This window comes from Neoarius graeffei, chromosome 5, assembly GCF_027579695.1.
Source record: "Neoarius graeffei isolate fNeoGra1 chromosome 5, fNeoGra1.pri, whole genome shotgun sequence".
Classification (NCBI taxonomy): Eukaryota; Metazoa; Chordata; class Actinopteri; order Siluriformes; family Ariidae; genus Neoarius; species Neoarius graeffei.
In genome coordinates this window covers 33331279-33348108 of record NC_083573.1, presented here as the reverse complement: position 1 = coordinate 33348108, position 16830 = coordinate 33331279, and the positions used below count along the sequence as shown (strand labels likewise).

Below are 16830 nucleotides of genomic sequence, written 5' to 3'. Positions count from 1 at the left end.
CAGAAACAAAAAAACATTAGGCGACATACTGTACATGGCTCATAATAAAACATCAATAGCCTACTGCGCGCATTATTTGAAGGGCATACGACGAGCCTTGCGCTCCGCGAACTCGTCCACGATGCTCTGTATGTCACTGTACTAGGCTACAAAAACGAAGTCCTTCAAACGAACATGTAACTCAGAAACAAAAAACATTAGGATACTGTACATGGCTCATAATAAAACATCAATAGCCGATACTGCGCACATTATTTGAAGGGCATACGAATGAGCGCTCAGAGGTTGCAACGGTGACAGGAAGAGTCAGAAATAAAAGGAGGGCGGTGCAAACCTCACTGAATGCACTGTGTTTACCAATTTCAACACTACAGGGTGCAACTATGTTATTTTGTACATTAAGTCCTTCAAACGAACATGTAACTCAAACAAAAAAACATTAGGCGACATACTGTACATGGCTCATAATAAAACATCAATAGCCTATACTGCGCACATTATTTGAAGGGCATACGAATGAGCGCTCAGAGGTTGCAACGGTGACAGGAAGAGCCATGTACAGTAATTTTTTAAGCGGTAGTCTCACGACCCGAATAGTAAACAATAAACATGGAGGACATGGAGTCGTTAGTGTTGCTGGTCTTGGTGCTGTGGCTTGTTGTCACCGACAACGCCAACAGATACTGGCAAGAGCGTATAGATGAGGCGAGGCGCATAAAGCTTCATAATTCTCGTAATTCATAATTATTCTTCTTCCGGGTTTGCGGTGTTTACAGATCCCAGCGCTCTCGCGGGGCGTGTGTGGGCATGTGAGGACACTCCTCCTCACCAATCAGTGCACAGGGGAGTGTCTGCTCACGCCCCCAACCTCACTCGGCACGGCTTGGCTCGCTTCAGCCCCACTCCAAAACGGTGTGAGTTTTAGGGGCTAAGCAGGGCTGAAACGAGCTGAGTCGTGCTGGTTTTTGGTAGTCGAAACGCGAGCCGTGTCGGGCTGAAGTGAGCTGAAGCGAGCTGAAGTGAGCTGAAAAAGGGTAGTGGAAAAGGGCCATATGTGTCAGCCCTGTGATGACCTGGCGACTTGTCCAGGGTGTACCCCGCCTTTCACCCGTAGTCAGCTGGGATAGGCTCCAGCTTGCCTGCGACCCTGTAGAACAGGATAAAGCGGCTAGAGATGATGAGATGAGACAAACAAGGTAGGCTACAACTATGCTGCTTCGAAAATGTCAATTTAACAGCTTGATGAAAGTGCGCTGATGGTTCCCACGGAAACCCCGTGTCTCCTGCACTGTGTTCTTCCGCCGAGTCGAGCGCTCATTTGCTTTTGTGTTCTTGGTCTCAGAGCCACGCGCACAAAACAGAAGATTTTATTATTTTATTAATTTATTTTATTAATTTTATAATTAACAATGCACTTTTTTACGGAGAAGTTTTTGTTCTTTATTTTTTTTATCCAGTTGAATATTTAGCGTACAAATGTATTTTCAGCTCTTAAAAATGACTGAGGTCCAGACCGTGGTGGCCTTATAGCTGCAGGGGTGATAGCGTTCCGGCGCCGCGCCGGATTTCCGGCGTACCGTGGCTGGGGAAAAAAAAACAACTCTAGTTCGCCCATTGTCCTGTGTCATTCTGAGATGCGCAGATAGACAGTAAAGGGAATTCGCATGATATGGAACTAGTGGGAAAAAAGTGCCGTCACGGCACGAATTAGACCCTCCGAGGGTCTAATTCGTGCCGTGACGGCACTTTTTTCCCACTAGTTCCATATCATGCGAATTCCCTTTACTGTTTATCTGCGCATCTCAGAATGACACAGGACAATGGGCGAACTTGATTTTTTTTTTTTCCCCAGCCACGGTACGCCGGAAATCCGGCGCGGCGCCGGAACGCTATCACCCCTGTAGCTGGCTGTGGCTATGGAGATGAACAAGACGCTAATCGGAAGATAAGACAGTTCAATGACAAATGGAAGTTCGGGCGAGATTGGCTAGTTCATAGCAAAACCGAAAATACCATGTATTGCAAAGACTGTAGAAAGTCTGGCAAAGACAGGCACCAGTAATTTTAAATTCGAAACTATAAAGGACCACGAAAAGTCAAATGCACACATCAGTACTATAACATCAAAACAGGCGAAGACGGCTAGTTCACTACAGGACAGCATTGCTTTCAGTCCCTGGCTGTCATGAAGTCGGCTGAGCTGGAGAGAATGGAGCTGCTGTTTAGAAACCAGGGCTTTGAACCAGAATTTTTTTCCTATTGGTTCGTTCCGAACAGAAACGGAATTTTAACGTTTCCGGTTTTGGGTTCCACCATTAAATAGACGTTCCCGAACCGGTTAGAACAAAAAAATTTCGTTCCTGGAACGGTTAATTACGTTCCCTGTCAGCTGTTTAACAAATGGCTCTAAAATTATGTCTCTGTCTCATCCAGCTTAAGCCAAATGTAGGCTAATTCTATTACAACCTTCATTAAATAAGAAAAAACAATTATTAACAAAATTCAAAACAATTATTATTTCAAATGTTGGCAATTTGGATTCTCAGTATGTCTTCCCATCCACACAAACAGAAAAAGTGCCAAAAATGAAAGATAATTCGTTTAGTGTGTTACCAAAGGCTAGTCAGGCCCTACAGAGGGCTACCGCATGACGTCACCGCGCCGTGAGATTTTGTTAGGTGCCATATTGGAAGACCAAGTACACATCTATGCAAGTACATACATACATACATACATACATACATACATAAAACAAACTACACCTGAAATGTAGCCAGGGCCGGTTCTCCGCTAATCTGGACCCAGGTGCAACATTGCGCAACATCCCCCCCCCAAAAAAAAAAAACACCAGTCTAAATCAGGACAGCCATCACATAACTATAAACATTTTATATCAACTATTTTAACTAAATGGGCTATAATAAATAAGCCTGCAGGCAGCCACGGCGGGCTGCCTCAGAAAAGTAACCATTCAATGACACAACTGAAAGCCTGCAGCCACGGCGGGCTGCCTTAAAAAGTAACCATTTGTCCTACCTCAAAACTCATTTTGCATTTTCTGCCTCCTTTTTTGTATTTTCAACCCTCCGTTTATTTTCTTTCCTTTTCTGAAAACCCGATTTGTGTCCAGACATTTTGTTCTGCTACCAACGAACTAACTCGTCAGGTCTCGTCTCTCGAGCCCGCGATGATTCCCGTGGGAGGGGCAACAACTGATACATTTTTACAAACAGCCAATAGGGAGGTTGCAACGTTCAGGCTCTTCTTTGCTCAGACACTCAGTAATTCACTTACTCACTTATTATCACGTGGAGACGTGATAGTAGTCCACCTTCCCCCTCTCTCCATTCAGTCAGCGAACGTCACACAGGAAGTGAACCCCAGCGGGTCATAGAAACTTGCGCAGGAGAAGAATGACTTTTTTTTATTTGTAGGCTACGGAAACTTTGAGGAACGAAATAAAAACCGGTATTAACCGGTTACCATTATTTTTAATAAGCGTTTCTGTTCTGGAACATAAATAATAAAGTTTCTGGTTTCGTTTCTGTTCCATGTGAAATAGAAAAAGTTCCCGGTTTTCATTTTCGTTCCTTGAACCGGTTCAAAGCCCTGGTACGAACGTTCACGCGATTGGAGAGAAGTTGATCTCGCCCCAGCTATCAACTTATGGCCTGCTGGAAGCCTCAGGTCACGAAGACCATTTTTCATGGACCATTCAGACTCATCTGATGATGAATGTCATGAGGACATTTAATGTCTCTCTCTACACATGTTCTCTCACACACACACACACACACACACACACACACACACACACACACACACACACACACACACACTATTAATAAATACATAATAATACTTGATAATACACATAATACTTGCATATCAAAACATCAAATGTTTTTCAGTGATAAATGTTTTGAATTGGACGTTTAATATTAGAATCAGTTCAGTTGTACTGAATGTTATTTTTCATATTATACGATATTTCATATTGTAAGGGGCTTGAATTTGAGTTCAATAAACAGAATACTCTGTTTATATTTTTGTCTGAACTGGTTGCATGTTTTCATATATGGAGCTACCTTAACAGCACTGAATACTTGAGTGCTACTGTAGAGATACATTATACGCTGACATTCATAATTAAATCTAGCTCTTCCGAACTTTAATGCATCATGGTGAAGAAAAAACTGCGATTTCCTGACAACAAAATTGTGGCTAGTGAAAAGGCTGAATGGCTAGTGACTCGGGAAAACCACTAGCCACAGTGGCCGGTGAGCAAAAAAAGTTCATGTAAAGCCCTGGTGTGTGTTTTTCTTTCTCTCTCTCTCTCTCTCTCTCTCTGTGTCTATCTCTCTGTGTGTGTGTCTGTCTCTGTCACTACGTTCACACTGCAGGCTGAAGTGACTCAAATCCGATCTTTTCGCCCATATGTGACCTGTATCCGATCTTTTATTGACAATATGAACGACACAGATCCGATTTTTTCAAATCCGACCCAGGCCGTTTGGATATGTGGTCCTAATTCCGATTCCTATCCGCTCTTTTCATATGCGACTTCAGTCTGAACCGCCAGGTCGCGTTCATCCGACTTACACGTCATCAACAAGCCACAAACGTCACTATTCTGCGCTGAAGTAGGCGGCGGGTCTCTCAAAAAAAGTTACAACGACATGGCTTTGATGTTCCTTTGAACGGAGGTTGCAGTCACTACCCCGCAGAACGCCTGAGCCAAAACCCTTGCCCTCTTCCTTCTCAACCTCCTCCTTAACATCCGGCTATTGTGCATGTTCTGGCTCCGTCGCAACAACAACTGCATCATCGCCAGGTACTCCATGCTGGCTACTGTCATACACAGGAAACTTTAGGTTACTTCCGTAAACACTGGCCATGCTCGCTGCGTGTGACGTCGTCGTATCCTGCAGTGCGCATGCGGAACACTTTTAGGTCGCTTTTCGTTCATACTGAGGATCACATACAAGTCGCATATATTTGTTAATGTGAACGACCTCACAAAAAAATCGGATTTCACAAAAAAATCGGAATCGAGCATTAAGCCTTGCAGTGTGAACGTAGTGTGTTTTTTTTCTCTCTCTCTCTCTGTGTGTCTGTTTCTCTCTCTCTCTCTCTCTCTCTCTCTGTGTCTGTTTCTCTCTGTGTGTGTTTCTCTCTGTTTTGCTTGCTCTGTGTTTCTCGTGTTTGTTTTTTTTTCTCTCTTTCTGTATGTTTCTCTCTGTGCGCGTTTTTGTGCGCGTCTCTGTCTGTCTCTCTCTGTCCGTCTCTCTCTCTCTATGTGCACGTGTTTCCCTGTGTCTCTCTCTCTGTCCATCTGTCTGTGTGTCTCTCTCTGTCTGTGCTCACACGTGTGTTTCTCTCTGTGTGCGTGTGTCTCTCTCTCTGTGTGTTTCTCTCTGTTTTGCTCGCTCTGTGTTTCTCGTGTTTTTTCTCTCTTTCTGTACGTTTCTCTCTGTGCGCGTTTTTGTGCGCGTCTCTGTCTGTGTCTCTCTCTGTCCGTCTCTCTCTGTGTGCATGCGTTTCTCTGTTTCTCTTTGTCCATCTGTCTGTGTGTCTCTCTCTGTCTGTGCTCACGCGTGTGTTTCTCTCTGTGTGCGTCTCTCTCTCTCTCTCTCTCTCTCTCTCTCTCTCTCTCTCCATGTCCGTGTGTCTCTGTCCATCTGTCTGTGGTCTCCTCAGTTCCCAAACATTTAGAGTGGTGTTAAAAGTAGAGGTGATGCAACACAGTAGTAAACACACCCCTGTCCCAACTTTTCTGAAAGGTGTTGCTGACATCAAATTAAAAATGAGTGCATGTTTTTCAAAAAACAATAAACTTTCTCAGTTTCAACATTTGATATGTTGTCTTTATACTATTTTCACTGAAATACAACAACTTTATTCATCACACACTTGTGAAATTCCTTTCTGTATTTAACCCATCTGAAGCAGTGAACGCAAACATACGTGAGCAATGAGCGCACACACATACCCAGAGCAGTGGGCAGCCATGCTAACAGCGCCCGGGGAGCAGTTGGGGGTTTGGTGCCTCGCTCAAGGCCACCCCAGCCCAAGGCCGTCCCATATTAACCTAACCGCATGTCTTTGGACTGTGGGGGAAACTGGAGCACCCGGAGAAAACCCACGCGGACACGGGGAGAACATGCAAACTCCACACAGAAAGGCCCTTGCCAGAACCTTCTTGCTGTGAGGCGACCGTGCTAACCACTGCACCACCCACAAATATAGGGTTTCCATGATTTGCATATTATCGCATTCTGTTTTTGTTTACAGTTTACACAGCGTCCCAACTTTTATTGGAATTGGGGTTGTATAACAGATGAAAAAGATGCTTTTGCTTCACATTTAGATCTTTTATTTTGTGTGCGAAATGCTCACCCTCCGACTCTCAGACTAAAAAAAATCTATCTCTCGCAGCAGCTTAAAAGTAGCCCAGTTTCCTAGTAACGCTGCTTATGCAAAGTGATGTGGATGAAGACTTGTGCTCAGCTCTGGAACTGAATCATGCTCTCTCTTTCACACTTGTTCTTAATTAGTGTAAGAATGAAGTCTTTTTGTTTCACTCTTTCAGTGGTAGGTCGGTATGGAGGTGGACGCAGGTTTGGGCTCGGCTCTGGACATGGAGCTGGGGCCCGAGCTGGAGGAGGAACTCGGCGTTTCTCTGGATGAGCTGCGTAAGTGGATCGAGGAGCAGGTGGACAGCAGTGAGGTCGTGCTGCTCAAGAAGGCCCAGTTAGCCGAAATGCAGACCTGGGTTGAGCAGAAAGAAAAGGACATGGCCAGTATGGACACACTCTGCTCCAGTGCATCAGAGTAAGTTGTATTTGGGTGAGGAAGAATTATTTCCAATCAAAAAAAAAAACGAGGGAGAGAGAGATGGTTGTTGCATTGTCCTAACTAATCTATTACGCCTTGACCAGAACGTGGAAGTATTGTGCATCCCGGAGATGTTTACTCGCTGCAGTCAGTAATATAACACGAAGCTCTGTTTGTGCGTTCCACAGGTCTGTAATACAGTGTGAAGTTCTAGTGAAAGAGCTGTACAGTAACATAGGTCTGGAGTATCGCGAGAGCAGCTCTGAAGACGAAGAAGTAGGTGGCGGCAACGCTTCCGAGGTCATCGAAATTGACGACGATGACGAAGACGACGACGATGACGACGACGTCATTGCTGTGGGTTGTGGTAGGTGGACGCTGATGTCTTGGGTGAGAGGATGTACGTGCTTACATAGTGTGATGGAGTGAATCCATGGCCTTATCGCTACTTCATTCATTCATTCATTCATCCATCATCGGGGCAATCTAGAGCAGTCATTCCATCTGCTAGAGGTAGGAGGAAAGTGGAGCACCTGGAGGAAACCCACATGAACAGAAGGAGAACATGGTATTAGCCTGGCTAACGTGACTTCAAAGCTCTGCGAGCATTTGGTCTGGCAAAGATATTAAGCCCAACCGTTTCCCAAAGTGCGTGGTTGACCCGCCTCCCTGAAATGCCTCAGTTTGCTACTGGTCGAAGCCAGAAAAGGCTGTGACGAAGCTTAAACCAATCACATCACTCTTTCCTCTGACGTATGTGACGCGACGGGGCTAACTGGTAGATTAAACTCTTACCGAAGCCGGTCGGGAGCAAGGCGAAAACGTCCTTCCTTTCAATAAATACCTCCAGGGCTGCTCTTTGCTCCGTTTTCAATGACAACTTGCTCCATGTTCGTAATGTTTCTAGTGAATGAAGTGCTTCCGGCATAGATTCTGTCAACAATCTATGGCTTCCGGTCGCAGTTCTACTACGTCAGTGCCTTGAACACGCCTCTACCCAGGGCCGTTGGAGATGCTCAAAGTTGATTGGCTCCCGATTTTTCGGGAGCTTGGAAGAGCTGTAGATAGCTTGCCTTGCCAGACTAAGCTCGCAACAGGCCCTCGTGTTGCGTCACACTTAGGATGGGCGGGCCCAGGCTAACATGGTGTTGATCTGGTAGTTCTTGTAGTTATTAGTTTTGAATTGGTTTAACATGAATACAAACCTCAAAAGCAAGCAAGTCTATAAATAATGTCGGAATTAAGGTGGAAAGTTCAAAAAGGTTTGAAGGCACCGCTGGTGTACAGCCCTACTACTTGGTATGGTAGTACACTGCAGCCGAGCTGTAACAAACTCTTTTACTACGAACTGTCGCATATAATGAACTAACTTCGTGTCCCATACTTTGAGTGATGAGTCGGAGTCTTAAAAAAAAAAAAAAAATCACTGAACCATGCACTCCTCCCCCTGAGAAAAACAGTAAGTAATCCAGTTAACGCCAATAAACAAAGGCTTAAAGTGCATATCACGGGTAAATTCAGGAGCGAGATCAATGTAATTCTGCTATTTTATACTAAACTTTGGTCAAATGTCTGTAACATTCTGCATTCTCTGTAATTTCTTTACCTTGCGCAATACCAGAAAAATTCAGTTGAAATCAAGCCATTTGAGGTGAATTGGTCCGCTTCTGAAAAAATTTGGCATTTGGATTTCCAGGGAAACATTGATTTTCGTGACGTCGCGTGCGGGACGCCTCCCTCTGAATCCTACATCAGCGCTGGTTTGTTTATGAGAAAACGACCTGGTGGTTTTCTGCAAATTTCTTCAACACTATCAAGTAATTATTAAAATGGTTAACAGATGTATCGTAGGAGGGTGTAGCAACACCAATCTTGATGGGATTAGTACTCATCGTTTTCCAAAAGACCGGACAATGAGAGAGAAATGGGAGTGCTTGGTCTACACAGGCTGTGCACTGAAACCGTGCAAAGCTCGCGCAGCCTGCTGGTGCTTCCGCAGGTGACGTCACGAATCTGGCTCCAGACTCGCTTGGGATTTTTCCGGATGCGTTTTATTTTTATTTTTTTTCTGCTGTAGACAGATGGCCTTGTGCAAAATTACCCTTCTGGATGAGTGTGCAAAGGGACGTTCTTTCATATAAAAAAAAAAACGAAATTGGTCCAGAATATGCACTTTAATGAGCCCAGCTTAGGTGTCGATCTTTAACAATTATCGAGAACACAGTGATCAAAAGATCAATAAAAGGACAAACATCATCTTCTGGCATCAGTGATTTGCAAGTCATATCAAGTCAAGTTTAGTTTTAGACATTGTCGCAAAGCAGCTTTACAGAAATATAAAGACTTTAAACTAAATTTTAAGGGAAAAAATTAGCTCATGTTTAAAGTCATTAAAATTCTGTAAAGCTGCTTTGCGACAATGTCTATTGTTAAAAGCGCTATAAAAATAAACTTGACTTAAACGCGAGCTAATTTTATCCCCAATGAGCAAGCCTGTCGTGACGGTGGCAAAGAAAAACTCCCTCGGACAACACGAGGAAGAAACCTCGAGAGGAACCAGACTCAAAAAGAAGCCCATCCTCATTTGGGTGATTAATAGATAGCGTGATTATAAATAACTCGCTTCTAGAACAGTGTCCTATATACAGTAGTCACAAAGTACAACTGTGTCACCAGGAAGCTCATTCTAGTTTAACATGAATTTTGTTTTGTTGAAGTTATAAACTGTTCATTGATGGAAACTTGAGTGCAAAACTGTTCATAACAACTGCAGTCCTAAAGTTAGCAAGTCAGCTGAAGTCCTCAGCCATAAAAGCATTACTGTAAGAGTCCGGAGCGTCCTCCAAGTGCGACTTTCGACTGTCCATATGGGGGCGTCCTCTACAGGAGCGACGTGATAAGACGCCAGCCAGAAGTAGGGCATCAGGATTAGGGATGTTAACCGATGACCGTTTGACCGGTGGTTGACCAAATCAACGTCAACCGGTTAATTTTTTTTTGGTTGTCGGTTAAAAAAAAAAAATCAATCGTTTTGGAGCGGAGAACCTGGAATTCTGTGTTGTAAACGCTTGGGGCGTGCCATGCGGTGTAAGGACGACAGCTGACAAATCAGAAACACCCATTCAGTCATGTCCCGCCCTCCCGCCCCAGTTGAAGACAGCTGCCGCTCAGCAAAAGAAAAGTGTAGACACAGGCTTTTTAGCTTACAAATTACTAATCAGGGATGCAAACGGCGCGCCTTTTGGCGGATGCCGCCTTTTTCACGGCTGAATCACGCAAATCTGATTTTTTTTTTTTTTTAGGGGAGGCGTTGGAGTGTCTGATTATAATTTCAAAGTAAATTCTGTATTAAAATTACTAAATAAGCAAATGCCGTTACAGTCCATGAAACATAGGAAGTATAAGTATGAGAAGAAAACAGTAAATCAGAAAGCTGCGCACGTTTGCGCGAAAGCTGCGCAAATGTGTGCAGCTTTCTGATTTACTGTTTTCTTCTCATACTTCCTGTGTTTCATGGACTGTAACGGCATTTGCTTAGATACAGAATTTACTTGGATGAAATTATAATCACACTCCAATGCCCCTCCCCCCCCAAAAAAAAATCGGATCTGCGCGATTCAGCCGTGAAAAAGGCGGCATCTGCCAAATGGCGCGCCATTTCTGTTTTTTTTTTGTTTTGTTTTGTTTTTTAAATTATTATTAGAAGGCACATGGAGTTTAGTCCTGCCTTGGCCAGTGCATTCTGAAAGTATGTTTCGGTCTGTAGCCAACAATGCATGTTATTGCAGATCAGATCTCTCCACGCAAACTAAAGGCGCAGATGCCGACTTCTGGAGGGAAGGGGAGAGAATGAAATGACAGCGGTGTCTGGAGGGGGAGCGACAAACGCAGCTTTTATGTCTGTGAGCCAAGTCGGTGACGGCTTCAGAGCAACTTCAATACCATGCAGTAATGGCGTGTTGATATTGGTAACGGCGTTATAACGATTGTAGCTAATTAATTAGATTACCCGGCGTTATAACAGCCTTTATTTTAACGCTGTTATTCCCATCACTGAATGTTCTGTACTTCTTCTAGCACTTGACTTTATTTTCAACGCCATCATGGCCAACTGAAACTGTCTCTAAGCTGGAGCCATTCGTCCTCCGCTCCGATACAAACCCCTCGACATCAGTGCCGCGTTTGACTAAATGTTTCGCGCTGTAGAAAAGGTAATGTGAGTGGAGGGCAGCGACTGGGACTGAATGTGCGGATGCTCGCGGTTAGATTTAGAATAGATTCTAATAATTCCAATTCTAGAATTTTAAACTCCTAGGTTAACCGACTTTAACCGGCTAATGAGGTTCGGTGGTCGGTCAAGATTTTTTTTTTTTTTAAGTTTTCGCCATCCCTAATCAGGATGGATCAGGTGAGTCCAAGGAGCAGAAGAGGTCAGCGTCTCGAGCTCAGGATCGACATGTAACTCAGACGGATCGACGGTGGGGGGGAGAAGACACAGGTTGTTAGGTATGCCCAATGTCACATGATGAGTAAGAACAGGATACATTTTGTGCTGAGTGCAAGCAGGGACTCTGGCAAAACTAACTATGACAGCGTAACTAAAAGGGGAGAGCCAGAAGGTAACACAGACATGAGGGAGCCCCGGGACATAAAGCAACCAGCCACTACACTGTCAACAAATTTGAGTGAGTAAGGGGCTGACAGCATCCATACATCCCAGTTGACCAGAACATTCTATGCCTGAGGACCCTCCAGATCTACTCCGTTACCTAATAAAGCTATTAAAGGAGAACTGAAAGCAAATTTTTTTTAATCAAAATTCTATTTCTCTCATTTTATTAAATATAGGAACGCATTTTTGATCGCTATTTTGTCACCGCTATAGCAAGTTGAATGAAATATGCTCTGTAATATATCTGTCAAAGCAATGGCCGTAAACGAGATGCGCTGAGACCTGTGCGAGACATCGTAGGACGGAAGTAAAACGTACAGCGAAAATCAAAGTGACCAACATCTGCCAGCGTTGTCAAAAGATGTGCGCACGCGCCCTCTTTCGAATGCTGACGTAATCAAGCCGGAAGTTTTGTTTGTTTTGATAGCAATCGGGAAAGTTTGAAAAAAGTAGGCAGTAATCGTCATTTAAACTCGTTTTGTGCAATATTACGTTTGGAAAACAGTTTTCAAAATGGCGGCGCTGGCACTTGACATTTTGAAGTCTCGCACAAGTCTCGTGAAGATCGTGCGGATAAGCGACGCCTGCCGTGGACCAAACGAACTAAACTCAACGTGGCTAAAAACCGAATAGGCCGATAAGTATAATATTTAATTGCAATTAGTTGCCAATACGAGTCACGATATAAGGTTACTAAAACCGGAAACGTAATTGAAAACACGTTAATTAAGAAATAAATAAAGCAAGTTTAAAAATGACTTCAGTTCTCCTTTAACCAAAAGCTTGACTAAATAGATACGTTTTCAGCCTAGGCTTAATGAATGAATGAACTGAACGGTGAAGATTTATAGAACACATAGCGAGTCAGTGGGTGGACATTGACAACGATACCCCGGTAACCTCCGTCATTTCTATAACGGGCGAAGAAATCATTGCCTCCGTTCATGATCCTTTAACTCAGTGAACTGCGAGAGTGATTCGGAAGGAGAAGTTCATGATAAGGAGGCTGCACCTAACATTAAAGCAGTCCAGGATTACATGTAAAACTGGTGGGATTTCACTAGTATCATCATGTAACAGTTTGTATACTGGGGCAATGAGGAACTGGGAGACAGGTGCAACAGGTCAAAGTGTGTTTTTTATTATTTACCTTTACTTTCACTTTTCAGTGACTGTTTTGCTCGAGCGTGCGTGCATTAGGGAACACAGCTATCTCTGTCTGTCGTTCCCCCCCCCGCCCTTCTCTCTCTAGTCATTGGCCAGCTGAAAGACACACAGAGACGCATGAATAGACAGCCAGTAATTAGACACAGATGTAACTCATCACGTCAGCTGCTGGTTCAGCCGGAGTCCCTGCCATTCACAGTCGACACTCGACCACGCCCTCGCTGCCACACGTACTTTTGCGAACTGAAAGTTTACAATCTTCGTGTTAATTTTATGATATTGAAAAGAGTGACTTATTTCCTTTGCTTCGTAAATATGGAAGCGAATTGAAGTGCTAGTCTTACGAAAATGGCCTCACCCCTGGAAATTATACCTTATAAAACTAGAAAAGCACTCGGAGAGCGTAGACACCTCTCCAAGAATCCTTTAAAAAAAAATCCAGGATCCAGAAGGTGATCCGGATCACCGCCAAAATTTAATGGATTGTTACTTGTGCCCAGTCACACCTCTGGAAAAAATGTTCAGAGCAATCCGTTCATAACGTTTTCCGTAATGTTGCTAACAGACAAACCAACAAACCAGCGCTACCGAAAACATAACCGGTAACGAGACGTGTTACAATTTAGACAGTAAACTATTTATTTTAATACAAGACTGGGAACATTGTTCTAGTTAAAGTAAATTTGACTCTTTGCCAAATGCCGCCATTATACGAACGCGTTCCTGGTTAAGTTATTGTCAATTCAAAGCAAGTGACGTCATATGCGCTACTCTTGAAAGTTTGCAGCATTTCTGGCTTCATCTGCTTTGTAAAACGTAGCACGTTTTTAACAATTATTTTTTTTTCCCAAAACAAAATTAAAACCAAAGCATGCCTCCGTTGAGATGTGTTGTTCAAGGCTGTTCAAGTGTAGCTGATTACAAAAAAAAAAGCAGGATTTCAATCCATTATAGCTCAAAGTCTGCAGGACACTTGGGACATGAGCGGGTTCGATTTGTATGGACAGAGAGAGGTAACTTCAAGCCGACAAGACGGTTTGGTGTCTGCTCCGTACATTTTGAAAAAGATCAATTTGTGAGGCAGATTTGCATAGAAGGATTTGAGCGACATCTGGAACGCGGAGCAGTTCCTACCATCTGGAAGCAAAAGTCAGAAGTGCCATCCCAAAGAACTCACCGCCGCACAGTAAGGTGGGGTTTACATTAGACCGTATCAGCGGATCATCAGATTAACGTTTTTAAAAACGATTAGCGTGCACACAGCAACGCCAATACATGGATACGCTAATCACATGACTAATTCGGCACGTAAGTTGAAATGTGTCAGTGCGGCTCATCGCTTCCTCCTCAGCGGCTGCGCTCCATATCACTCCGCCCTGAACAGCAAGTGCCCTCTGGAGGGTGCGCACTCCGGCCCTGCGCAGCTCAGAGCGTGCGAGTGTAGTGCACGAGCAGTGATTCGGGACTGAGCCGTTGTGTGTGTGATCCCAGCGCACATCACTTACCACTTGCAAGTGGAAGGATGGCAAGCCTAAAGACCATCATAACTACACAATGGGCAGTATTTGCATCAGTATTTGCAGTATTTTCATACTTTTATACTCTTTAATGAAAGGTGATACAAGGCGGAAGTCCGCGCCGTTTTTCAGCAGTCGCGTCACATGACCAACGCCAGCGAATCAGGAAGGTGGATGTCACAGTGACGTTGTCCAATGACGACGCCAGCTAGAGCTCAGCACAGCGTATCCGCGTATTCTCAATGTTTACACAGCACCGGACCAGACACGATCTGGATTGAATACGTGGACCCTGGCGGATTCCCGTTTCCCGGCGTTTCCAGGCGTTTTAATGTAAACGGACAGTGCATCCGCGAAGAAAACGAGACGGATACGGTCTAATGTAAAGTTGGCCTAAGGGTCAAGCTTGTGTTTAGCCTGTTGCTTGAAGTTGTCTTTCGTCAGATCAATAACGTTCTAAGGTAGTTTCTATGTAGCCAAATATAATACTTAGACAGACGACAGACAATTACTGATCTAAAAGCAAACCAAAACATGCTTACTCTGAGTCACTTCTTTGTCCTTGTCGTAAAGTTGTGGAGAGCTTTGCAAAAGAAGGCAGTTGGACATATGACGTCACGCATGCAGCGCCACTGACCAATAAATCACTGCGAGCTAATGACGGACAAGCTTTTAGTGATTTTTTTTTTTTTTTTTGGAACAGAATTCAGATGTGAAAAATTTTTTGGGAACCAATTTTTTTAAGTTATTGGTGAACTTTACAACCTTTTGGAGCATATCCCACCGAAAACCCAGGATTTTATGATGTCTTTTTCGTAAGACTAGCACTTTAAGTGTAAATATAAATTACAACCCCAATTCCAAAAAAGTTGGGACGCTGTGTAAACTGTAAATAAAAACAGAATGGAATAATTTGCAAATCATGGAAACCCTATATTTCATTGAAAATAGTACAAAGACAACATATCAAATGTTGAAACAGAAATTTTGTTTTTTAAAAAATACATACTCATTTTGAATTTGATGTCAGCAACATGTTTCAGAAAAGCTGGGACAGGGCAACAAAAGACTGATAAAGTTGTGTAATGCTAAAAAAAATTTGGTTAATTGGCAACAGGTCAGTAACTTGACTGGATTAAAAAAAAAAAAAAAAGCATTGCCGAGAGGTTGAGTCTCTCAGAAGTAAAGATGGGGAGGGGTTCACTGCTCTGTGAAAGACTGCATGGGGAAACAGTGCAACAATTTAAGAATAAAGTTCCTCAATGTAAAATTGCAAAGAATTTGGGGATCACATCATCTATGGTACTCGTACAGTGGTGCTTGAAAGTTTGTGAACCCATTAGAATTTTCTATATTTCTGCATAAATATGACCTAAAACATCATCAGATTTTCACACAAGTACTGTAATAAGAGTAGATAAAGAGAACCCAGTTAAAAATGATCCAATATTACATATCTGTGAGTGGAAAAAGCATGTGAACCTCTAGGATTAGCAGTTAATTTGAAGGTGAAATTAGAGTCAGGTGTTTTCAATCAATGGGATGACAGTCAGGTGTGAGTGGGCATCCTGTTTTATTTAAAGAACAGGGATCTATCAAAGTCTGATCTTCACAACACATGTTTGTGGAAGTGTATCATAGCACGAACAACGGAGATTTCTGAGGACCTCAGAAAAAGTGTTGTTGATGCTCATTAGGCTGGAAAAGGTTACAAAACCATCTCTAAAGAGTTTGGACTCCACCAATCGACAGTCCGATTGTGTACAAATGGAGGAAACTTAAGACCATTGTTACCCTCTCCGGGAGTGGTCGACCAACAAAGATCCCTCCAAGAGCAAGGCGTGTAATAGCCGGCGAGGTCACAAAGGACCCCAGGGTAACTTCTAAGCAACTGAAGGCCTCTCTCACATTGGCTAATGTTCATGAGTCCACCATCAGGAGAACACTGAACAACAATGGTGTGCATGGCAGGGTTGCAAGGAGAAAGCCACTGCTCTCCAAAAAGAACATTGCTGCTTATCTGCAGTTTGCTAAAGATCACGTGGACAAGCCAGAAGGCTATGGAAAAATGTTTTGTGGACGGATGAGATCAAAATAGAACTTTTTGGTTTAAATGAGAAGCGTTATGTTTGGAGAAAGGAAAACACTGCATTCCAGCATAAGAACCTTATCCCATCTGTGAGACAATGTGGTGGTAGTATCATGATTTGGGCCTGTTTTGCTGCATCTGGGCCAGGACGGCTTGCCATCATTGATGGAACAATGAATTCTGAATTATACCAGCGAATTCTAAAGGAAAATGTCAGGACATCTGTCCATGAACTGAATCTCAAGAGAAGGTGAGCCATGCAGCAAGATAATGACCCTAAGCACACAAGTCGTTCTACCAAAGAATGGTTAAAGAAGAATAAAGTTAATGTTTTGGAATGGCCAAGTCAAAGTCCTGACCTTAATCCAATCGAAATGTTGTGGAAGGACCTGAAGTTCATGTGAGGAAACCCACCAACATCCCAGAGTTGAAGCTGTTCTGTCCGGAGGAACGGGCTAAAATTCCTCCAAGCTGGTGTGTAGGACTGATCAACAGTTACTGGAAATGTTTAGTTGCAGTTATTGCTGCACAAGGGGGTCACACCAGAT

General features: G+C 43.5%; 1 protein-coding gene across 4 annotated transcripts in view; it reads left to right on the top strand.

The window, feature by feature from the left end:
- setdb1b (SET domain bifurcated histone lysine methyltransferase 1b) overlaps nt 1-16830 on the top strand; it is a 96121-nt gene that overhangs the window by 11284 nt on the left and 68007 nt on the right. For all 4 annotated transcript variants that reach the window (XM_060921580.1, XM_060921579.1, XM_060921581.1 and 1 more), the window contains 2 exons: nt 6593-6834; nt 7026-7204. In XM_060921580.1, the coding sequence (XP_060777563.1) occupies nt 6605-6834; nt 7026-7204 (409 nt within the window). In that variant the 5' untranslated portion in view covers nt 6593-6604. The remainder of the gene's footprint in view (nt 1-6592; nt 6835-7025; nt 7205-16830) is intronic.